This window comes from Periplaneta americana, chromosome 12, assembly GCF_040183065.1.
Source record: "Periplaneta americana isolate PAMFEO1 chromosome 12, P.americana_PAMFEO1_priV1, whole genome shotgun sequence".
Taxonomy (NCBI): Eukaryota; Metazoa; Arthropoda; class Insecta; order Blattodea; family Blattidae; genus Periplaneta; species Periplaneta americana.
This window is the reverse complement of record NC_091128.1, coordinates 165,214,790-165,240,453: the sequence shown is the minus strand read 5'-3', so window position 1 is coordinate 165,240,453 and position 25,664 is coordinate 165,214,790. Positions and strand designations below refer to the sequence as shown.

General features: G+C 35.9%; 1 protein-coding gene across 1 annotated transcript in view; it reads right to left on the bottom strand.

Annotated features, from left to right (window-relative positions):
- The window catches only part of jp (junctophilin), a 334,334-nt gene that overhangs the window by 63,673 nt on the left and 244,997 nt on the right, over nucleotides 1-25,664 (bottom strand). The window contains exon 3 of the mRNA XM_069842500.1: nucleotides 8,008-8,477. Coding sequence (XP_069698601.1) covers nucleotides 8,008-8,477 — 470 coding nt within the window. The remainder of the gene's footprint in view (nucleotides 1-8,007; nucleotides 8,478-25,664) is intronic.

The following is a 25,664-nucleotide window of genomic DNA, read 5'->3' as shown; positions in this document are numbered from 1 at the left end:
CGAGACTAAAGGCTGGTTCACAATAAACCGGGAACGAGAATCAGAATGAAAACGAGAAGCAGAGAACGTGATTATGAACATTTTTTATTCACAACTAGCCGTACCCGTACGCTCCGCTGCACCCGTTAGAAATAAATATAAAGTAATTACATAATTAAAATAGGACATTTGATCCAGGGAACATTCGTGTTTGATAGAAGGATAAATCGTTTATTATGTTACTTAATTTAAATTGTATTTAAAAAATTAAAATGCGATCATTTTGATCCAGAGACCACTCATTTGGTCATCAAAATGATTTTAGAAAATACAGGAAACGAATGTACAGAATAGCCTATCAAGTTTTCTGTGCATAAGAAGCTATTTTAATCTTACCTGTCCTCGATTCACTCAGAAGTTACTGTAATAACATTATAGCATTATGTCCATCTAGAGAAACTACACTTTCCAATGGTGAATTAATTATACAAATCGGTTAATTTAGCTTCCGATATTACTTCATACAAACACAGAAACATTTTCTGTAGACTATGTTTCATAGCTTTCGATTGTTGTTGACCAAGGCTCCTTATAGACGAAGTCATTTGTTTTTTATTTCATTACACCGCCTTAGATGGCGTTGTTATTGTAATTTTGAAACTCATTTATCTCATTAAATATCGGTCCTATCAAACTTTGCATAGAATCAAACATATCGAAAATTATTTTTAAAGAAACTTTTGTTATATAATATTTTTCGCAAAAATTAATAATAAGGGAGATATTTCGATTTATTTAATTCAAGCCCCCTTATAACCCCCCTTTCAAATAAAATATTTTCAATGCTATGTAGTCTAAATTCTAAGTTATAACGAACTTAATTTATATTCCAATTTTCATATAAATCGGTTCAGCCATTATCGCGTGAAAAGGTAACAAACATCCAGACAGACAGACAGACAGACATACAAACAAAAATTTCAAAAAAGCTATTTTCGGTTTCAGGGCGATTAATTATATATGTTAGGACCAATTATTTTTGGAAAATCGAAAATTACCAGAAAATTTTCGGCTACAGATTTATTATTAGTATAGATAAACCGAGAACGTAGACGACTATGCATATCGATATGCATGTCAATAACGATATATAAAGTCGATATTACGCATTCTGATGTTATTTATGTATAATGGATCAATGGCGTTCTTTCATGAGTACAAGGCAGCCAATATAAACACAGGATAACCAACTTCGAAATTTCAACTGAAACATTTCATTAGGTACGGTACTATAAATATACCCATGCATCTTTATTATCACAACCTATTTTAAATCTACCATGACGTAAAATAATTAGAGAAGAAACATTTGTAATAGAACAAAAATGAACACAACAGTAGTTATTGAATTGAAGCATGAATATGCAGTGCGTAATACAACCAATACAGTAATAAAATATGATTCACTTACGATCGGTGTTCAAAGATGCTGCTATTTCTCATCTTCATAATAGGCGTGCCGCTTATCGTAAACGTGAGGATTTTCATCAACACTCAATATTATAATCTCATCAAATAAAACTTGCTCATGATGCAAAGCACAGAACAAAAAGTCACAGTCTTCTTGCTACAAAATATACGACGAGAAAACAGCCTTTAGATGGCAATAGAATGAATCTAGTGGGCTGTGATCGGAAACGTGAACGCCAAAGTTGAAACTTGGCCAACTCTCCGTTCCCGATCCCGGGCTCCGGCAAGCTTTTCGTTAATTGTGAATGCTCATATTTAAATGTACACATTTTAACAATTTTACCGTTTTCATTTTCGTTCCGATTCTCGTTTCCAGGTTATTGTGAACCAGCCTTAATACACAACATGTTAAGTGCTCTTAACGATAAGGGGCATTATGTGAACGACTTGGAAAACAAAAAGAAAATGACAGGTAGTAAGGAAGCAAGTAAGGAAGGGAGGAACATAGAAAATAAATAATAAGTAGACAGTGGATGCGGGATGACTTATCGTTGAATGTAGGTGCACATTTACTATATGTTACATTTTTTTCATTTAGACCATTGGCTCAACAGGTTTTAAACGTAAACAGACGACGTCAACATGCTACTGTACCTCCGTACAGTCAGAAGGAAAAGAAAAATAACGTACTGTAGTACATACCTTGCAAGGTTCAGTCCTCGTCATCATTGATGCAATTACCAGCGTTGCAGTGAACGACGATATATTCTCGTAAGTTGTCGAAGCTGAATCGTCTTCGCCTATCGCTTAAACAGTTTTTGTATCGGGAGAATTTGTGAAGAAAACCTCTAAAATGGGGATCACTCAATTTCTTTAGAGGAATATTTCTACTGAGCATCATGTTGCACGTGTCGTTAGACCCGCACAACTAAATGATGATGATGATGATGATGGTTATGATGTAGATGGTTCCTCAGATTTCATTTCAACGCATTTCCTGTGCGATATACTGTTGCAATGTTTCTTTATAGCCTGAGTTGTTCTTGTTTTTATTTCAACTTTACATACATTACACACGATATTGGCGACTGTGTTATAATACTGATTTGTTATGAATATGATTTCGTGATGAATGAGGTCGGTGATTTTCAGGGATGTTGTGGCCCAAATTTCCTGGCATTTGCCTTACGGTTGAGAGAAAACCCTGAAAAACCTCAACCAGGATATTCAACCCGACCGGAAATCGAACCCGGGCCCTCTGCGTAAGAGACCAGCATGCTGTCCCCTACACCACAGAGGTGGTCTCTGTAGATTTATCTATTCAAGCTATAAACTTTCAGGATTTTTTATCAGCTGTAAGCCAAAAGGATTTCAGAAAAATCTCGATTCCTTGTCAATTGTCACTGTTTCTCCAAACTTAGCAGTGAATTCTGCTGTAGGTCTTGAAGTAGGGTCTTACATTTAATAAGAAGATTTTCTTATCACTCTTCAAGATAGTTTATAGTCAAGGAAAGTGAAGTTGTCTATGTACTACATGATACTGCCACATTTCAAATTTATCTATAAATGCTCTTAGCAAGTCTCGATTCCTTGTCAATTGTCACTGTTTCTCCAAACTTAGCAGTGAATTCTGCTGTAAGTCTTGAAGTAGGGTCTTACATTTGATAAGAAGATTTTCTTATCACTCTTCGAGATAGTTTATAGTCAAGGAAAGTGAAGTTGTCTATGTTCTATATGATACTGCCACATTTCAAATTTATCTATAAATGCTCTTAGCAAGTCTCGATTCCTTGTCAATTGTCACTGTTTCTCCAAACTTAGCAGTGAATTCTGCTGTAAGTCTTGAAGTAGGGTCTTACATTTGATAAGAAGATTTTCTTATCACTCTTCGAGATAGTTTATAGTCAAGGAAAGTGAAGTTGTCTATGTTCTATATGATACTGCCACATTTCAAATTTATCTATAAATGCTCTTAGCAAGTCTCGATTCCTTGTCAATTGTCACTGTTTCTCCAAACTTAGCAGTGAATTCTGCTGTAAGTCTTGAAGTAGGGTCTTACATTTGATAAGGAGATTTTCTTATCACTCTTCAAGATAGTTTATAGTCAAGGAAAGTGAAGTTGTCTATGTTCTACATGATACTGCCACATTTCAAATTTATCCATAAATGCTCTTAGCTAGTTGATCATATGTCGTGCAATTCTGTAACTCGCACGCACAACGTGCTAACGATATTTGATATCAGTCTCACCTTTTGATATCCAATTTTTACCTTTAGCTGTTCTAAAGCAGATCTAGACGGTATTTCTTTACTAAAACCTTCACTGTGTTTATTTTTAATATAAAATGTCATGCATAAGAAAGTGTAATAGAACATAATACAAGCTTTACCTCCCTTCTTAATAAAAAAAATCTCTCTCTTTCGACTTATCACTAAAGGAAAATGATATGAGGATTATAATATAGGAAACAGAAAACGGATGTAGATAAATTCTCATTTTTAAATAGAATTATAAATGATTGGGATGACCTACCTGCAGCGGTCTTTGAGGAGTTTCAAGAATAACTTAAAAAGTTGTGTATAAAGTGCAAATTAAAATTAAGGTGACATTTAACATTTAATTTTTTAAGGTGACATGTATTTACTTAGCCTGACGAGTTACTCCCATGGTTTGAATTGTAAATTATTTAAAAATAGCGTGTAAGAGGGCCTTAGACTAGAAATGTTTAGCTTAAATGTAGTTCTGTTTATAAGTATGCATAAGGATGTAATTATTTGTCTTATTTGAACTGTTGTATCAGTGAAGCGAGGTGAGTCAGTGAAGTTATGTATGTATGTATTTATTTACACTGCAAGTGGGCAAGCACCCGGTGGCAGTGGTATATACAATATTAACAATACACAATAAAATGATAACCAATACACAATAAAATTTACAATACACAATACAATTTTACAACACATATACAATTTTACACACAATACAATAATAATACACAATACAATTTTACACACAATACAATAATAATACACAATACAATTTAACACAATAATAATAAAACAAAATAAAATACCTAATTTTACAATACAACCTACATAATTATCTATAGGTCCTACATAAGTTTCAATAGTCTTTCACTTTACTCTCATCTCATTCCCTGTAATGGCACTATGACGCATTTCACTGACACTTTAGCACACATTTCACTGACACTCTGTAACACATTTCACTGACACTATAGAACACATTTCATTGACGCTATAAATTATCACTGATCGGAACTATTCACTGCACTGTAAAACCATAACTTCACTGACTCACCTCGCTTCACTGATACAACAGTTCAAATAAGTCAAATAATTACATCCTTATGCATACTTATAAACAGAACTACATTTAAACTAAACATTTCTAGTCTAAGGCCCTCTTACACGCTAGTTTCAAATAATTTACAATTCAAACCAAGGAAGTAAACTCGTCAGCCTAGATAAATACATGTAACCTTAAAAAAATTAAAAATTATGGTTTTACAGTGCAGTGAATAGTTCCGATCAGTGATAATTTATAGCGTCAATGAAATGTGTTCTATAGTGTCAGTGAAATGTGTCCTAAAGTGTCAGTGAAATGCGTCATAGTGCCACTACAGTGAGTGAGATGAGAGTAAAGTGAAAGACTATTGAAACTTATGTAGGGCCTATACATATGTAGGTTGTATTGTAAAATTAGGTGTTTTATTATTAATTGTAATTATTGTGTTAAATTGTATTGTGTATTCTTATTGCATTGTGTATATAATTGTTTTGTGAATTTATAATTGTATTGTGTATTGTATAATTGTATTGTGTATTGTAATTTTATTGTGTATTGTTTATATTGTGTATACCACTGCCACCGGGTGCTTGTCCATTTGCAGTGTAAATAAATACATACATACATATTGTTTTTTATTTAAAACGAGCCGCCAATTACTGCAGACGCGAGTGAACTTGTGTCTTGCAAGTACCGCACACAGACACTACAGCTAGTACAGAGTCCGTTCTACTTGCACTGAGGTTGTATTGACCCTTTGAGAGCACGAGTTGCCCACCCATGGTAATAAAGTTACAAAATAAAAAAAACTTGTTGCAAAATGATTAAAACTCAGGTCTATGAAACACAAATTTTTAGAGAGTATTTTCCCGCTTCAAAGTCCAATGTAACTGCGACTCAAGTTCTCTTGAATAACAAGGCATGCTTTACAGCGAGCTACTACCTGAAAGCCAGATTTGCATAATACATTCGTTATTGGAGGTACGTTAGCAGAAAGCCACAATTTACTGTAAGTCACACAGAATTTGTGTGCTCTCAAAGTTGGGTTCTGGCGCCTTTTCAGCCCATTTGAGTTCTGTGGATATAAAGGAAAAATTGTGACGGTGTCGTGTGTAGTTCTTGGGGTAGCTCAGTCGGTAGAGCATCCGTGCGCTAAGCGAAGGGTACTGGGATCGGTACCCGGCCTCGGAACAATTTTTCCTTGAAGTTATTCATGCTTTAGGGCAGTGGTGGGCAAAATGAACGCAACCCACAGGCAACTACATACTGTGGGAGGGGTTGCACTCTACAGTGCAGTGACGGATTTACAGACAGTTGCGCCACTACACTCCTGCCTACCATATGTAATTAGAATAGTCCATTCACATGATATTTAATTAATCATTTTTGAAAGCAATTTCTTCGAAATAGGGATTTATATCTGTGCATGCTATTTTAAGTTGCGCAAGGAGATATGTATCGATTAAGCGGAATCTGTGGCTGGACTTTATAAATTTCATTTTAGAAAACAGCTGTTCGCACTGGTTGATGAATACATACCGTCATTTCCCATAAATATGGTCCACGATACAACCATTCAAAGATCATTGTAGAAGTAACATGGACCGTTCGTAGATAGCTGGAGTGACTTGAATTCAAACTACAGTACAGCAAGAATATAGATAAACGAGGTACTACGTTATGGAGTACAAAATTTGAATAGTTGTATCGTGGACAATATTTATGTTCCAGGATCATAGTCATGGGAAATGACAGTACTCATTATTTTCGAAGCAAACTGTCTAAGCAGTGGATATGTAGTACTGGACATCTTTTAAAAAATTTTAGCCCCAGTAGACCTTCAAATTCTGCTTTCCAGAAGCCATCATTCTGCAAATCCGGTACCTCTAACTCCAATTCTGGGATAACATTTTCAATTTAAACATGAAAAGGAGTGGCAAAAATATTGAAATCTTTCTCCAGCCTTTGAAAATCACTGAATCTGTGTTCTTTGAACTCGTATAATGGGTGATCTATTTTAAGAATGTACATATTTAAGTTCGCGTCCTGAATATTTGTAACTTATCCTAAACATGAGAACTGAAAGAACCGCCATTCTTGTAAGTGTGATATCCTCTCGATTCATATGATTCTGCGAAAGACATTGTATCACTAATGAAGCTCCGAAGTACAGCAGTCCAGTATAATCCGCCACGTACACGCGCAGTATTTTCAGGAGTGGGGGAAGGGGAAAGTAGGGGGTAAGTTTGATGCTTCGCTGAGGTCTGACGTCACTGCGGCAATGCCGCAGGAATGCCCACCATTGCTTTAGGGCTGTATTCATAGACATTCTTAGCGCGGGCTTTCGGTGGATGATCAGCGAACTAACGTGTTTCGTATTCATAAACCAGTGTTAGCGATATTTATTTATTTATTTATTTATGTATTTATTTATTTATTTATTTATTTATTCATTTTTGATGAACATAACAGGCAAAGCCCAATTACAATGTTCACGACTAACAAATTAATTTATAAAACATAAACAAGGAAAAGGAAACATACACTTATGAAAAACTGAAACAAAATAGAAAAAAGGGAAAGAAAAAAAGAGAAATTGAAATAAGGTGTGAAAGTAGCTTCAAATTAACTAACAACAATATTCTGTAAAATATGATAACAAATAATTCTGTATCTAGAGAAATTCATATTGAAAATATCAACATTCGGATGAGAATGTAATTTATTGTATAACTGTAACATTTGGAAAACTGGGGAATTTTTGTGGGATTCAGTATTTGTCCTTGGTATGTAAAACAAATTTCGAAATTTCGTTTTAAGCTTAGGTGCATATAATGTTATATAATAAAATAAACCAACACAGTTCAACTTATTGTTAATAATTTTATAAAGAAAGTTTAAAGATTGACAATTTCGTCGAATTTGCAAACTAGTAAAATGGAAATGTTGAAGCATTGTAGCATAACTCTCATAGGTAGGATAATCATTATAAAGTCTGTAATATAACCATTTTAGAAATTTATTTTGATTTTTTTCAAGTAACAGAGTATATTTGTTAGTAACCGGGTTCCAGATAACAGCAGCATATTCTAATTTAGATCGAACAATAGAATTATACAAAATTATTATTATTATGATATGATATGTTATGAATCCTGTACAAGTAACTAGTCGATAGCCAGGGCTAGTTTAGCACGCTCGTAGTGCGGGCTAGCGAAATGTCTATGAATAGCACCCTGAGTGTTTACCTCGACGACGAAGCTGGCGTTGGAGTCCGTGTGCACGGAGGCGTTGGTGAGCCCCGACTGGGAGGACTCCGTGCTGATCCAGGAGGCGTTGGAGCTGGTGCTGCGGATGCTGGCCGAGTTGCCGCCGCGCTTGTCCAGGTCGCCCGTGCTGCGCTGCTTGCGCATCCTGGAGAAGATGGACTTGATGTTGGAGCCCTTCTCCACCAGCGAGCGCCGGCGGGCGGGGGGCTCGTCGCTGCGCGCCTTCAGCACGAAGCCGCCCCTGGAGTCGTCAACCCGCCGGTCGCGCTCCGCCGCCGGGTCCGCCGCTCCCCCGACCGTGCTGCCGCCCCCCGCCTCCGTGCTGCGCAGCGACGTCATGGAGGCGCGCACCGCCTTGGGGCGGTAGTGGGACGCCATGCCGAAGGGCGCGCTCGCCCTCACGCCGTACCCGTGCCTCATCCCCCGCAGCCACTGGCCCTGGTACGTACCTGCGAGTGTAAGACAGGAAGATGCGTTAGACCAAAACTCGAGCTGCAGAGATTACGTGCGACAGACAGCCTATGACAGCGATGTCATGGTCAAGATCACGTGGACTGTTCTACGTGCTATCAAGCGCGCACTGGTTGCAACGAATCTATTCTGCAGACAGCAACATAGAATAAGAAGGGGTGAGCAAAGTGAAATCTATTGGCCTGTCACTGCAAGATAAATTAAACTGTTTTTGGAACAACTGGATAATACCCACGGCAGAGCAATGTCGATAGTCGACGTTACGGTTCTGCAGGCCTGAGATATGTCGATTTAAAGCAAGTGTGCTGAGTATGTACATGCACGAATATAATGTAATGTTTAGTAAAATTCAAAACATACTTACTTACTTACTTATGGCTTTTAAGGAACTCGGAGGTTCATTCCCGCCCTCACATAAGCCCAATATTAATCATATCCCACCTCCCTCAAATTCATTTTAATATTATCCTCCCATCTACGTCTCGGCCTCCCCAAAGGTCTTTTTCCATCCGGCCTCCAAACTAACACTCTATATGCATTTATGGATTCGCCCATACGTGCTACATGCCCTGTAGCATTAGTCAAGTGCAAGATTTCTGGCTTCTATTGCATTCAAACAATTATAAAATGCCATAATTTGGTCCAGGGAGCATCCGTTTTTTTGATGCAAAGATAATTTGTTTGGCTTGTTTCTTAAATAAAATTACGAAATGGCGTTCCTGTGCTTAACATTTAATAAAAAAAGAAATATAGCAAAACTGCTTTGTCTCGAGACTCTCATCTAAGTCGCGTAATAGGTCACGTAATCTACTTCAATATATTTGCGCAAATATACCTTGTAGCTAACAGTGGTGCTATCTCTCAGTAATGTTCAGAACGAAGGAGGTAGAGAGAGAAAAGAAACAAATTTCTCCCTCCAACGACGCCACACACCAACGTCGTGTTCTTATGTTGGCAAGATTGTGTATTTACTTAAATTTGGTGCTAAACGTAACGGCACGGTTAAAAGATACCGTGGGAATTCTCCAGTTTAGCGCTGTTGGAAATAATAGATAACGTGTTACATTCATACAAGACAACAAGAAATCTGAACTTGTTTTGTAGAGTGTACCTCTCTAATAAATGCAAGTAATTATAAAGTAGTAGGCTACAATAAATACAGTAATAAGCATAGTTTCTCCTTAACTTATATATTTTCAGATAATAGCTAGAATATGATTAATTTATATATAATTATCTAATAATCCAACTAGTATAAAAACACAGTACATCAGTTATTCATAGATTTCAAAAAGGCATATGACTCGGTTAAGAGGGAAGTATTATATGTTATTCTTATTGAATTTGGTATTCCCAAGAAACTAGTTCGATTAATTAAAATGTGTCTCAGTGAAACATACAGCAGAGTCCGTATAGGTCAGTTTCTATCTGATGCTTTTCCAATTCACTGCGGGCTAAAGCAGGGAGATGCACTATCACCTTTACTTTTTAACTTCGCGCTAGAATATGCCATTAGGAAAGTTCAGGATAACAGGCAGGGTTTGGAATTGAACGGGTTACATCAGCTTCTTGTCTATGCGGATGACGTGAATATATTAGGAGAAAATACACAAACGATTAGGGAAAACACGGAAATTTTATTTGAAGCAAGTAGAGCGATCGGTTTGGAAGTAAATCCCGAAAAGACAAAGTATATGATTATGTCTTGTGACCAGAATATTGTACGAAATGGAAATATAAAAATTGGAGATTTATCCTTCGAAGAGGTGGAAAAATTCAAATATCTTGGAGCAACAGTAACAAATATAAATGACACTCGGGAGGAAATTAAACGCAGAATAAATATGGGAAATGCGTGTTATTATTCGGTTGAGAAGCTCTTATCATCCAGTCTGCTGTCCAAAAATCTGAAAGTTAGAATTTATAAAACAGTTATATTACCGGTTCTTCTGTATGGTTGTGAAACTTGGACTCTCACTCTGAGAGAGGAACATAGGTTCAGGGTGTTTGAGAATAAGGTGCTTAGGAAAATATTTGGGGCTAAGCGGGATGAAGTTACAGGAGAATGGAGAAAGTTACACAACACAGAACTGCACGCATTGTATTCTTCACCTGACATAATTAGGAACATTAAATCCAGACGTTTGAGATGGGCAGGGCATGTAGCACGTATGGGCGAATCCAGAAATGCATATAGAGTGTTAGTTGGGAGACCGGAGGGAAAAAGACCTTTAGGGAGGCCGAGACGTAGATGGGAGGATAATATTAAAATGGATTTGAGGGAGGTGGGGTATGATGATAGAGACTGGATTAATCTTGCTCAGGATAGGGACCGATGGCGGGCTTATGTGAGGGCGGCAATGAACCTTCGGGTTCCTTAAAAGCCATTTGTAAGTAAGTAAGTAAGTATAAAAACACTGTTTTCCTGTTTTAAACTTACCAATACAAAAGTGAAAGAAATTACATGACATTGTGCGTACGGAAAAATGAAATAATAGGATTGCAACAAATAATAAACATGGCTTATTTTTTTATCTTAGAGGTTTTAGTAATCACGCCTATGTAATTAAATTCTATGTAACTGTTATACACTTAATAATGTACTTATTATATGAACAGCACATTTCTAGAGACAAATTTAAATTCCTGACTTCTCGTCTAATACAGAAGTGTTTCTTTTTGTTTTACCCGACACCAACCTTCTTATGTCCGGCGAAATTATGTTTCCTGCAGCATGACGTAGCATAACACGCACATTATCTTAGATAATCTTGGTATTAGTCTTGGATCTGTGAGGTTCACAAGTGAGGAAATTTGCTCACATACGTGCTTACTGCCGAATATAGAAATAATTTGCGCCGCAGATATTCGTATTTTGGATATATTTCCAGGCAAAGCGAACTTCCAACTTGACTCTGATCACGCATTTCAAAGAACCTGGAGAGAACTTTTCCTTGGCTTAACCAAAGGACATCACAATGGTAAGGACCATTGTCAAACTGAAAATCTATAGACGACATATCTTCACAATTTTTCAGACAGAATTCATAACGAGTCTACGCTATTAGCACAGTCTAATACATACAGTCGCGAAGCTCAATATGTAGTAAAAATGCAAACATGGGTACTTGCCCACCACTAGGATCGCTACTATCGCCTTATCATCACAGATCTCTCTCCTAGCAGACGACAAAATATGTTACATTTTCGTTGTCGTGTTCTTTTGGAAAAATTAACACCTTCCTTCTATTATTGAAATATTAAATGCATAAAGTTCATTTATTATTTTAATGAAGTATATTAAATTCCACCATAAACTCGAAGATACCTGCAAGAAATAGGTTAATATTATTTTTGTTTGTGCAAAACGAACTGAAATTTACTATAATAGCTTCACTCATTCAAGATTATAGCGATAATGAACTATGAAACCAATAAATATTAATTTGCATTTCCCTTTACAACAATAATATAATAACAATAATAATGGAAATATGAATTAATGGAGTAACTTACGTGTACCGGTATTTGTAGTGTAGGCTTACGTAGTTAACAAAGTGGAATGAGGTTAAGCAATAATAAATCACAACAGAATTGGAAATAAAACGTGATCAATAAATTTTATTGTAACAGACTTACTTTTTCTACGTCTCTAGTAAAGTAACAAATAAAAATAACAACAAAATTAACAGCTATAATTAAAAACATATCCTTTGAAAAAAAAAGTAGGCCTAAGTTGTCTGAAAATGTACAATTATTCAAGGAATCAGCTGATACAGACGTAGAATTAATGCAAAACTTTTGTTTCTCAGCTGCAGGTAATAACAGAACAGGTTTATTTGAAACATCAAATAAAGTCGGAACTGCATTCCAGATTAATTTATTTTTGTTTTCATTCATGAATTGTGTGTTTTCGAAATAAAGAGAGCAAAACTTTATATTATTATAAAGATATGCTTCATTCTTTGTCATTAGATCTTCCCTCCTGCTGTTTATTAACCACTTTTTGCATCTAGAAGTAAAATAAGAAATAGATGTTCGAATACTATAAATGTAGGCCTAGAATATACATTAATAGGATAATCCATCAATAAACACTATAACCCTACTCTTTATAATAGTATGTACTTTTTAAAGTATCATAGTCAACTACAAATTCGTCATTTACACGTAATTTTTACATTTTTAATACAGGCGAGATAGTCGGTATGTCTTATAAACTCATCTTTCTGAATCTTTCGGAAATCGGAAAAAGGATAACTCTGGCCTCTTTTTCTTACTGTTGCTACAATTTATAGCACTACAAACTAAGTCCAAAGTCGACCTGTGGACAGTCTATTGTTTCTAGTTGCTAACCGCTTGGAGCGCTTCATCGCGAGATTTGCAAAAAATCACCTCAAGCTTCGCGACTGTATATAGTAGACTGTGCTATTAGCATCCATATTTTTGTAGTTTATTCTGTAAACTTAAATGCAATGCAGCGAGGAAGAACCTCTACAGTACATGTAAACATATATTTATTACTATTTAATGTCAATAAAACAACAAAATTTCAATATAGCTACTATCATTATGTACATCAATTAATAATTTCAGACGTTTCACATTGCTCCTCTTCGTAACTAAATGTTTTCCATATATCAAAGAACATTTTCGCCTCTTTCACTCATAAAAAGTCAGGAGTCCAGTCAGCCTAAAACTTACTGAACGACTTCTTCCTCAATGTGTAATGTACAACCCTTGAGTTCATCAGTGACTTGTACCTGCTTGCCGTACGTGCTCTCCACAGCTCATACGGGCGATGAGGCACGCTTGCGTTCTCGTTGACATCACTGGCCTATGAAGTAAGGAGACGAAGGAAAGGTAATTGGGATGAAAACTACAACCAGTGGTGGTTCCTGTACTAACATCTTGATCAATCCCGCGGATAAAAATTTCAAGCTTTGCTGTATCAGTAATGTCACTGCTGTCATCAAGAGCCAGTGAATAATATACGATTTTTTTAAACCTTTCTCTTGAATATAATCAGGAATATTCTAAATTCTTCTCTCGGTACTTGGTCTAAAAATTCGTCGTTTTTTCAAAATTAAAAACTTCTTATGGCCAAGTTACTTAAGCTATTTGAATCAATACTCTTTTGAGAAATTCTGTTGTATTAAAAGGCTTTAGATCACGATATATTTAAAAAACCATTAGGTAGCTGACTTCCTTGCATTTATTTCTCTCATCTCTCTCTTCCTGGCTATGATTTAAGGCATGTCAATTCCTGGCGTTTAACATTTCGTTAGCACATAATATTAAATCAGTTTTTCTACAATATTATTATTAAATGGATGACTAATAAATAGTTACCCTCATCTAAATATTAAGAAGATTAAAATTCAGATAAAACCTAATAATTTTATCCTTCTAGAGAGAAGATGTAAAAATATCAATATTCATGCACGTACAGAAGAAATAGAAACACATACTTAGTGGTCAATAATAATAATAATAATAATAATAATAATAATAATAATAATAATAATAATACATTATTCAGCGTGACAGTGTTTCAATATACTCCTAATTGAACAGTTGAGCAAAGTAAACATGTTACATTTTGTACGACAGAAAAAGAAAAAAGTTCTGCTTCTCATTCTTTACGAAACCACCTCTTACTGCTTGTAGAGACAGAGTTTGTAGAGCGACATGATACCGCCACTGCTTGCCTTCAGTACGTGAATAAAACACACAGCAATGTATAGGAGACTCCTCGTACCCGTTTGAATGTCTGTGATTACACGATGCAGGCTAGGTGCAAAGAAATCTCAAAGAAACTACCGACAGGAAATCTAGCATAACTGTAAACCTTGAAACGAGATAACGCATTATAAATACAATGAATTTATTACAATCCTTTTTGAAAATTATAGTGTCGCCACTGATGGACCTTGCACGGGAAAAGAATGTAAACAACTCTACGCGGAAGTCGATCATCTCCAATAGAAGTTGAGTGAGGCTGACGTCATATTTCTCCTACTTACGGTTATGCAGGCCTGAGCTATGTCGATTTAAAGCAAGTGTGCTGAGTATGTACATGCACGAATATAATGTAATGTTTAGTAAAATTCAAAACATACTTACTTACTTATGGCTTTTAAGGAACTCGGAGGTTCATTGCCGCCCTCACATAAGCCCAATATTAATCCAGTCTCTATCATCATATCCCACCTCCCTCAAATTCATTTTAATATTATACTCCCATATACGTCTCGGACTCCCCAAAGGTCTTTTTCCCTCCGGCCTCCCAACTAACACTCTATATGCATTTCTGGATTCGCCCATACGTGCTACATGCCCTGCCCATCTCAAACGTCTGGATTTAATGTTCCTAATTATGTCAGGTGAAGAATACAATGCTTGCAGCTCTGTGTTGTGTAACTTTCTCCATTCTCCTGAAACTTCATCCCTTTTAGCCCCAAATATTTTCCTAAGCACCTTCTTCTCAAACACCCTCAATCTCTGTTCCTCTCTCAAAGTGACAGTCCAAGTTTCACAGCCATAAAGAACAACCGGTAATTTAACTGTTTTATAAATTCTAACCTTTAGATTTTTTGACAGCAGACTAGATGACAAAAGCTTCTCAACCGAATAATAACAGGTATTTCCCATATTTATTCTGCGTTTAATTTCCTCCCGAGTGTCATTTATATTTGTTACTGTTGCTCCAAGATATTTGAATTTTTCAACCTCTTCGAAGGATGTCTCCAATTTTTACGGGATTTACTTCCTAATGTATCGCTTTACTTGCTTCAAGTAGAATTTCCGTGTTTTCCCTAATCGTTTGTGGATTTTCTCCTAACATATTCACGTCATTCTCATAGACAAGAAGCGGTCGAATGGCCAAAATTTGTACAAGCACTTCTCTTGACATTAATAACATGGTGGAAGAAAATAATTAACTTTTTTATCTGCCCCCATCAGAATAATAATAATAATAATAATGTTAAAGTATTGCAGTATGTGTATTGGCATGTAGTGACATTTAACTCGGATTTACGCCCTTTAGAAGCAATTTCGGAATATTTTCAAGGTTTCTTCATATTCTCGTTTTCATGCGCTTCGAAATGAGCTATATTCCATTCAAATGTGAAAGAGGTGTGATAAAAAGTTTCCCTTGTTAGTATGAATATTAATTACTTGGCACACTAAACAACTAGTTTGTAAAATTTGAGCTTTGTTTCCGTGTTCAGCGCTAGAAGGAGGAGTGATAAGGAAGAAGGCTATAGCGCATTACAATGGGAATACTGTGCAGGACTTTCAGTGTGGCTGGAGATGTGTCGGATCAGCTCCTGGGGAGTAGACTGAGTTTACGACAAGTTTTATCAACCAAGTCCTAGTTTCCCGACTTCGATAACAGGAAAGTTTCAAGATGATGGAACGTGACTGAAAAGAGGAATCAGCGACAGGAATGAGAACTCGGCGAGTTTCGGAACCAACAGCGTAATACAGCGACCACGTTTTGTACGAGATTTACCAGTATACACGGAAACAAAATGGCTGCTTAGTACTTCTCATAGACTTACTAAATAACCGCTAGACTGCTCACTGGCGCTAGTGTTATGCTCCCAAATTGAACAGCCGACGGGCGGCCATTTGCTTGGTTGAGATGAATAAGTTGAAAGTAACTCTTGTCTTAGTTACGGATTAATGAAACAGTTTTTTATACTACTGCTACTGCTGCTGCTGCTGCTCCTTGCTACTACTACTACTACTAATAACAACAACAACAACAACAACAACAACAACAACAACAACAATAATAATAATAATAATAATAATAATAATAATAATAATAATAATAATAATAATAATAACTTTCTATCTGATGCTTTTCCAATTCACTGCGGGCTAAAGCAGGGAGATGCACTATCACCTTTACTTTTTAACTTCGCTCTAGAATATGCCATTAGGAAAGTTCAGGATAACAGGCAGGGTTTGGAATTGAACGGGTTATATCAGCTTCTTGTCTATGCGGATGACGTGAATATGTTAGGAGAAAATACACAAACGATTAGGGAAAACACGGGAATTTTACTTGAAGCAAGTAAAGCGATCGGTTTGGAAGTAAATCCCGAAAAGACAAAGTATATGATTATGTCTCGTGACCAGAATATTGTACGAAATGGAAATATAAAAATTGGAGATTCATCCTTCGAAGAGGTGGAAAAATTAAAATATCTTGGAGCAACAGTAACAAATATAAATGACACTCGGGAGGAAATTAAACGCAGAATAAATATGGGAAATGCGTGTTATTATTCGGTTGAGAAGCTCTTATCATCCAGTCTGCTGTCCAAAAATCTGAAAGTTAGAATTTATAAAACAGTTATATTACCGGTTGTTCTGTATGGTTGTGAAACTTAGACTCTCACTCTGAGAGAGGAACATAGGTTCAGGGTGTTTGAGAATAAGGTGCTTAGGAAAATATTTGGGGCTAAGCGGGATGAAGTTACAGGAGAATGGAGAAAGTTACACAACGCAGAACTGCACGCATTGTATTCTTCACCTGACATAATTAGGAACATTAAATCCAGACGTTTGAGATGGACAGGGCATGTAGCACGTATGGGCGAAACCAGAAATGCATATAGAGTGTTAGTTGGGAGACCGGAGGGAAAAAGACCTTTACGGAGGCCGAGACGTAGATGGGAAGATAATATTAAAATGGATTTGAGGGAGGTGGAGTATGATGATAGAGACTGGATTAATCTTGCACAGGATAGGTACCGCTGGAGGGCTTATGTGAGGGCGGCAATGAACCTTCGGGTTCCTTAAAAGCCATTTGTAAGTAAGTAAGTAAGTAAGTAAGTAAGTAAGTAAGTAATAATAATAATAATAATAATAATAATAATAATAATAATAAATAATAATGCTTTTTGATTTTATACAACAGTTTAACCTACAGATTAAATTAAAAAGTAGACATTATTAACCTTGGTTATGAATATTCACATTCGGAGTTCCTATGAAAATGATGCAAGTCTGACAGCCTGGTCGAATCCCGATAAAGCGGATCGAGATTGATAAAAATCCCGATTTGAGGGATAATAGCCTAGAACGCAATTTAAACAAGTTAGTCTGCATTTCCTATTATCCGATATTTTTATTTATATATTGACTCAGATGGTTACATTGTAAACATAGAGGTAACCCGCGGAAATTTAGTAAGTCTGTGAGGTAACCCAGTTGATTGCCGTAAGGTAACTCTACTCGCAAGATAATAGTTCCCCTAGTTCTACCACATCGTTGATTAATCCGTTTCGGTACCTAGTTGCTGTTCTCGGAAGTAATCAACATTGTGTATTTTAGGTGCGTTGAGTACAAAAAAAAAAAAAAAAAAAAAAAAAAAAAAAAGAGCGTTTTGATATCGTATTTTACACTAATAACAGACACATACAATTGCTGCGTTTTGTAGTGCAGTGAACTATGTTTAAACATGGACTCATCGTCGATGTACTGTTGCAGTACCGGTTCCGAAAAAGAAAAGTTGCGAAGTTAATTTAGTAGCGAATGGTTAAAACATATTCATGGTTAATAAAAGAAAAAAACGATTAGCCTGTAGTATTCACTGTAGCCTACTGTGTGTCTTTCGTATTTTAGTGTTTCTCAGGGAGGCGAATATTACATTAAGAGCGCGCGAACACTACTTTGCAGAAAACAACTATAAATCTCTTTGGTAAAGTGATGATAAATATAATGTCTTAAGTTAACTTCTGATATCCCGATTTCCCTCGCAGAAAACCTAGCAACTCTGCTGACAGGAGACACACGTTATTAAAGATGTATCGCAAAGGAAGCATTGTTCCTTTAAACAAAAACATTTAGCTTTCGGATACGCAATACAACACGTATTCAAATGGCGGTTTCGAAATCCCGCGCGTTTTCTACCAAACAAATTGCGGCTTTCGGCTGCTTCAATTTGGGAACATATTTCTCAGTTCTCCGCTACAGCGTGGAAGGGGCTCGGTATTTCTGCGTTACTACTATACAGATGTAGATTGGAAGAGTGACGATAACTAGGAAAAAATAGTAAGGAAGAGGCATAAACAAACAAAATCATCATAACGAGCAGGACGAGGAAAAAAAGAAAAGGCCTCCGACGTAGCTCAGTCGACTCTGGTACGAGTTCCATTTCCACTTCGGCTGATTACCTGGTTGATTTTTTCCCCGAGGTTTTCCCCAAGCGTAAGGCAAATGTGAGATAATCTATGGCGAATCTTCGGCCTCATCCCGCCAAATAGTACATCAATCATTCATTTCCGTAAATAGATACGAGTAGCCTAAATAATATTAGGAATGATGACAAATTATGAATATCTAATTTATGTAAATTTCCATTAAATTAGCTTCATACGTAAATCTTACAATTTAACCCCTTCAGACTTGAATTTATATTAAAAACAATTGAAAAAAAAAAACTGGTGACATGATCATTCTGGGGATCCAAAATTCCCAAATCAAGTCTTCACAGAAAATCAAAATTTTGACCCCTGGGGCCCCTAAATTTTAAATTTTATTTTTAATTCAGGTATAGATATGTTTAAAAAATAATATGCTCCATTTCTATCACATTGAATGTTTCAAAATATTTAAAAGTATCGACCATGTATTGTGGGTCCCTATCACCACGGCATGGCGCGTCCTCAGGTTGCGGATAGAGGAGACGGCCTCCAGATATGGAAGGTAGCTGCGAATATATTGAATAAGCAGTCGTGGACAGCCGATAAGGGGTGGTCCTCCAGCTTGAGGGTTGGGCGAAGGGCTAACAACCCATCACCGTAAAAAAACAGCTTGTTACGAATCCCTACAATAAGGCATTGTATTCTTCACCTGACACAATTAGGAACATTAAATCCAGACGTTTGAGATGGGCAGGGCATGTAGCACGTATGGGCGAATCCAGAAATTCATATAGAGTGTTAGTTGGGAGACCGGAGGGAAAAAGACCTTTAGGGAGGCCGAGACGTAGATGGGAGGATAATATTAAAATGGATTTGAGGGAGGTGGGATATGATGATAGAGACTGGATTAATCTTGCACAGGATAGGGACCGCTGGCGGGCTTATGTGAGGGCGGCAATGAACCTTCGGGTTCCTTAAAAGCCATTTGTAAGTAAGTAAGTAAGTATTTAAAAGTATCGAAGACATTCCAAAAAAGAAAGAAAGAAACAATGTACACTATAATGTGGACATAATGATGTACATCAGGCCTGAAGGGGTTAAGGGTCCCTTCAGACGAGGCCACTTTTAGTGGCGCGTTAGTGACGCTGCTAAATTTTTGTAGATAATTTTTCAGTCTTCCAGTGAACATGGACGTAGAAGGAGATATACTTTTGGCAAATTTGCTCACACGGAGAAAGAATAGACGTAAAAATAGAAGAAGACTCTAGTTTCATCCATTAGTTTTGGAAAGACAGAATCGAGGACTGTTCCATACCTTGTTTGATGATTTACATCAGGACAATAAAAATATTATTTTAAAATTACTCAAATGAGGAACAATATGCCATAAAACATATTTTTGTTTGCCTTTTAATAATTCAAAATTAAATATAATAGTCACTAAACATGAAACCAATCATATCACGTACGAGTAATTCAACCAATATACTAGAAATAGGTGCCTGTAGGGTAATGGCAAAAGTCAAAGGTCGTGGTGTAATTGAATCCAGATTCGAACTTGAGATGAGCTAATTTTCATCTCTTTGTTAATATTTTATTTAGTACATTATTTTAGATGCGTTATTTTATTTTAACGTGAAATAAATGGGATTTTACTACATCAATAATATATCGTAATTCGCATTAGTCCAGCAATTTAGTAGTCTATGGTTATATTGTTATTATTACTATTATTATTATTATTATTATTATTACTATTATTATTATTATTATTATCAAGGGTGATATTGACTGTGAGTCTATCATAAACAATATCAGCTTTCGTATTCCTACAAAGAGTTTAAGATTTCAAAAAGTATTTTTACAACAGAAATTCAAAATCTCTTTCTCCAGTCTGTAGATGCATAAAATATGCCAATTTGCATGAAAACAATTTAGATTATTTTAAAGAATAGTTTCGTTTATCAGTATTTAGGCTACTGTCCTTGTTCTCAATTTTATTTATGTACACATCTTGATTACGCAACTTTTAACACTATATCACTTTGAAAAACGTATTATATATCTTTCACGTGTTAAATTTTATGTTGCCTTGTTAACATGTTCCGGCCTGCTATCGGCCATCATCAGAACTGGTCGTTGCTGGTCTTGGAGCCTTTTGTTTTGTTTCCTGTGGGGGGGAGGGTGGTTGTGTTTGTGTAGTGTAATGTGGAGTCAAAGAGTATGTGTGTGTGTTATTTATGTATGTTTTTCTTGATTTAAGATATTCTTTTATTTATTTTTGCACCTTTGTATCTTCTGTTTGTGTATTGTGTTGAACTATAATTGGCCTCTGGCTGTTGTTCAGCACACAAATATCAATAATAAATAAATTACTTACTTACTTACTTACTTACTTACTTACTTACTTACTTACTGGCTTTTAAGGAACCCGGAGGTTCATTGCCGCCCTCACATAAGCCCGCCATTGGTCCCTATCCTGAGCAAGATTAATCCATTCTCTATCATCATATCCTACCTCCCTCAAATCCATTTTAATATTATCTTCTCATCTACGTCTCCGCCTGCCCAAAGGTCTTTTTCCCTCCGGCCTCCCAACTAACACTCTATATGCATTTCTGGATTCGCCCATACGTGTTACATGCCCTACCCATCTCAAACGTCTGGATTTAATGTTCCTAATTGTCAGGTGAAGAACACAATGCGTGCAGTTCTGCGTTGTGTAACTTTCTCCATTCCTGTAACTTCATCCCTCTTAGCCCCAAATATTTTTCTAAGAACCTTATTCTCAAACATCCTTAATCTCTGTTCCTCTCTCAAAGTGAGAGTCCAAGTTTCCCAGCCATATAGAACAACCGGTAATATAATTGTTTTATAAATTCTAACTTTCAGATTTTTTGACAGCAGACTAGATGACAAAAGCTTCTCAACAGAATAATAACAGGCATTTCCCATATTTATTCTGCGTTTAATTTCCTCCCTAATGTCATTTATATTTGTTACTGTTACTCCAAGATATTTGAATTTTTCCACCTCTTCGAAGGATAAATCTCCAATTTGTACAGTTCCATTTCGTACAATATTCTGGTCACGAGACATAATCGTATACTTAGTTTTTTCTGTATTTACTTTACTTGCTTCAAGTAGAATTTCCGTGTTTTCCCTAATATTTTGTGGATTTTCTCCAAACATATTCACGTCATCCGCATAGACAAATAGCTGATGTAACCCGTTCTATTCCAGACCCTCTCTGTTATCCTGGACTTTCGTAATGGCATACTCTAGAGCAAAGTTAAAAAGTAAAGGTGATAGTGCATCTCCTTGCTTTAGCCCACAGTGAATTGGGAACGCATCTGACAGAAACTGACCTATACGAACTCTGCTATACGTTTCACTGAGACACATTTTAATTAATCGAACTAGTTTCTTGGGAATATCAAATTCAAAAAGAATATCATATAAAACTTCTCTCTTAACCGAGTCATATGCCTTTTTGAAATCTATGAATAACTGATGCACTGTACCCTTATACTCCCATTTTTTCTCCATTATCTGTCGAGTACAAAATATCTGGTCAATAGTTGATCTATTACGCCTAAAACCACATTGATGATCCCCAATAATTTCATCTACATATAGAGTTAATCTTCTCCAAAGAATATTGGACAACATTTTGTACGTCAACAAAAGTGATATTCCTCGAAAGTTACTACAGTTAGTCTTGTCCCCCTTGTTAAAGATAGGATTACGGACTACGTCCATTGTTCTGCTACAATTTCCTTTTCCCAAATAGCAAGTACAAGCTTATAAATTTCGTTAGATAATGCGCTTCCACAGTCTTGTATTATGCGAAAATATAAACCGTAAATTGAACTTTATTGCTTTAAATCGTCCATCAACAAAGTGTCATCGCGGTACGGTGCACAGAGTTCTTCAGCCTTCCCCAACGATAGAGCAGAAAACGGAAACTCTGTTCCTGAGGAGATAGGCAACAAGAGAACTTGCACTCTATAGCGACGGTGTGGGAAGGAAACTGAAATATATTTCTGAGCGGAAAGAAGATAAGTTTCTTTGTTGCATCCGGGATGAAACTAGAGACTGTCCAGCCACGGCCAACTGCTGTGAAGCCAGCTAATGCAGGTTGCAGCGCGAAATAAAGTCTCTAGTTTATATACCGGCAACAGAAATGTTGTAGCGAAGCCCATGAATTCCAATGAAAGAGCAAGTCCAGAGCTTGTGGAGAATTCTTTACGAAAGCATATGAGAAAATGCTTGAGCTATAATCCACTTAAACTGAATTCTAGAAATGTGCAATACTTAGCGAAAAATTCCGTTACATCTCTTCCCAGTTACAGTCTACTTAGAACTAAATAGCTATGGTTTCCACCAAAGGCCCAGCTTAATACTGAAACGCCGCATTCTTAAGCTACAGTCGTGAATGACGATCGCTAGGAACTGTACTTTGTGCCACGAGGCTCCAAGATTAAGTGTTACTGGAGTTTTTAACTGGACGACGCGCGTGCATCTACCAAGCGAAGTACTTGATTGAAAGCTCGTAAAATGGGGTAGAGCAAAACATGGACCGCTTTAACAATTACTTTATTTAAATTATCTATTCTAATAATAAATCTGTAGCCGAAATTTTTCTGGTAATTTTCGATTTTCCAAAAATAATTGGTCCTAACATATATAATTACCCACCTTGAAATCAAAAGTCGCTTTTTTGACATTTTTGTTTGTATGTCTGTCTGTATGTTTGTTACCTTTTCACGCGATAATGGATGAACGGATTTCGATGAAAATTGGAATATAAATTATGTTCGTTGTAACTTAGATTTTAGGCTATATGGCATTCAAAATACATTACTTAAAGGGGGGTTATAAGGGGGCCTGAATTAAATAAATCGAAATATCTCGCTTATTATTAATTTTTGTGAAAAATGTTACATAACATAAGTTCCTTTAAAAATAATTTGCGATACGTTTTATTCCTTGAAAAATTTTGATAGGACTGATATTTAATCGTATAAATGGGTTTTAAATTTAAAATAACTGCCATCTAAGGCCGTATAATGAAATAAAAAACAAATGACTTCGTCTATAAGGGGCCTTGGACAGCAACAATCGAAAGCTATGAAAGATAGCCTACAGAGAATGTTTCTGTGTTTGTATGAAATTGGCCTAATATCGGAAGCTAAATTAACCGATTTGTATAATTAATTATTATTTCATCATTGGAAAGTGTAGTTTCTCTAGATGGACATAATGCTATAATCTTATTACAGTAACTTCTGATATAATATAATATAATATAATATAATATAATATAATATAATATAATATAATATAATATAATATAATATAATATAATATAATATAATATAATATAATATAATATAATATAATATAATATAATATAATATATAATATAATATAATATAATATAAGTAATGTAATATTACACTATATAATTTAAGTTATTTGAAGAGTTCAGAACCATAGTGGGCCAAAGGCCATTTACTGAATACGTAAAAAACAAGGGTTAAAATTAAGTTATTACCATAATTCAATGGAAACCTATGACAAGTAAAATAAAGTATACACATTAAATCTAAATGATGTCAATGTTCATTAAACTATGGTTGCATGTAATAAAAATTAAGAAACATGTTAAAGGAATTGTCATTGCACCAAATGAGTGTCTCTGGACCAAAATGATCGCATTTTAATTATTTGGATGCAATTTAAATTAAGTAACATATTAAACGATTTATCCTTCTATCAAACACGAATGTTCCCTGGATCAAACGTCCTATTTTAATTATGTAATTACTTTATATTTATTTCTAACAGGTGCAGCGGAGCGCAAGGGTACGGCTAGTATACACTATGTACACTAGAATACGCTATGTTTACTATTTATACTATAATAAAGAATGTAGGTATACGTTGATCAAACATTACTCACAATATTAAGCTTATATGCAGTGTTGTGTATTGTAGTACAAAGTTATTTTATTTAATAAAACTATAGCCTGCTTATGTGGAAAAATTCAAATGTCTCGGAGCAACAGTAACAAATATAAATGACACTCGGGAGGAAATTAAACGCAGAATACATGGGAAATGCCTGTAATTATTCGGTTGAGAAGATTTTGTCATCTAGTCTGCTGTCAAAAAATCTGAAAGTTAGAATTTATAAAACAGTTATATTACCGGTTGTTCTGTGCGGTTGTGAAACTTTGACTCTCACTTTGAGAGAGGAACAGAGATTAAGGGTGTTTGAGAATAAGGTGCTTAGAAAAATATTTGGGGCTAAGAGGGATGAAGTTACAGGAGAATGGAGAAAGTTACACAACGCAGAGCTGCACGCATTGTATTCTTCATCTAACATAATTAGGAACATTAAATCCAAACGTTTGAGATGGGCAGGGTATGTAGCACGTACGGGCGAATCCAGAAATGCATATAGAGTGTTAGTTGGGAGGCCGGAGGGAGAAAGACCTTTGGGGAGACCGAGACATAGATGGGAAGATAATATTAAAATGGATTTGAGGGAGGTGGGATATGATGGTAGAGACTGGATTAATCTTGCTCAGGATAGGGACCAATGGCAGGCTATTGTGAGGGCGGCAATGAACCTCCGGGTTCCTTAAAAGCCTGTACGTAAGTAAGTAAGTAAGTAAGTAAGTAAGTAAGCAAGCAAGTAATCAGATACAATATAAAGAAATTAAGTGTACAGGTGATTACGTAAAATCTGAACAGAATATTTCATTACGTCTATAGCATTAATTTTCAAAAGTTTTAAAGGAATTCCAAAATACTTACAACACTTTAAAACATTAAAACTGTTTTATAAATTCTAACTTTCAGCTTTTTTAGGAGCAGACTGGACGACAAAAACTTCTCAACCGAATAATAGCAGGCATTTCCCATATTTATTCTTCATTTAATTTCGTCCCGCGTGCCATTTATATTTGTTACTGTTGCTCCAAGATA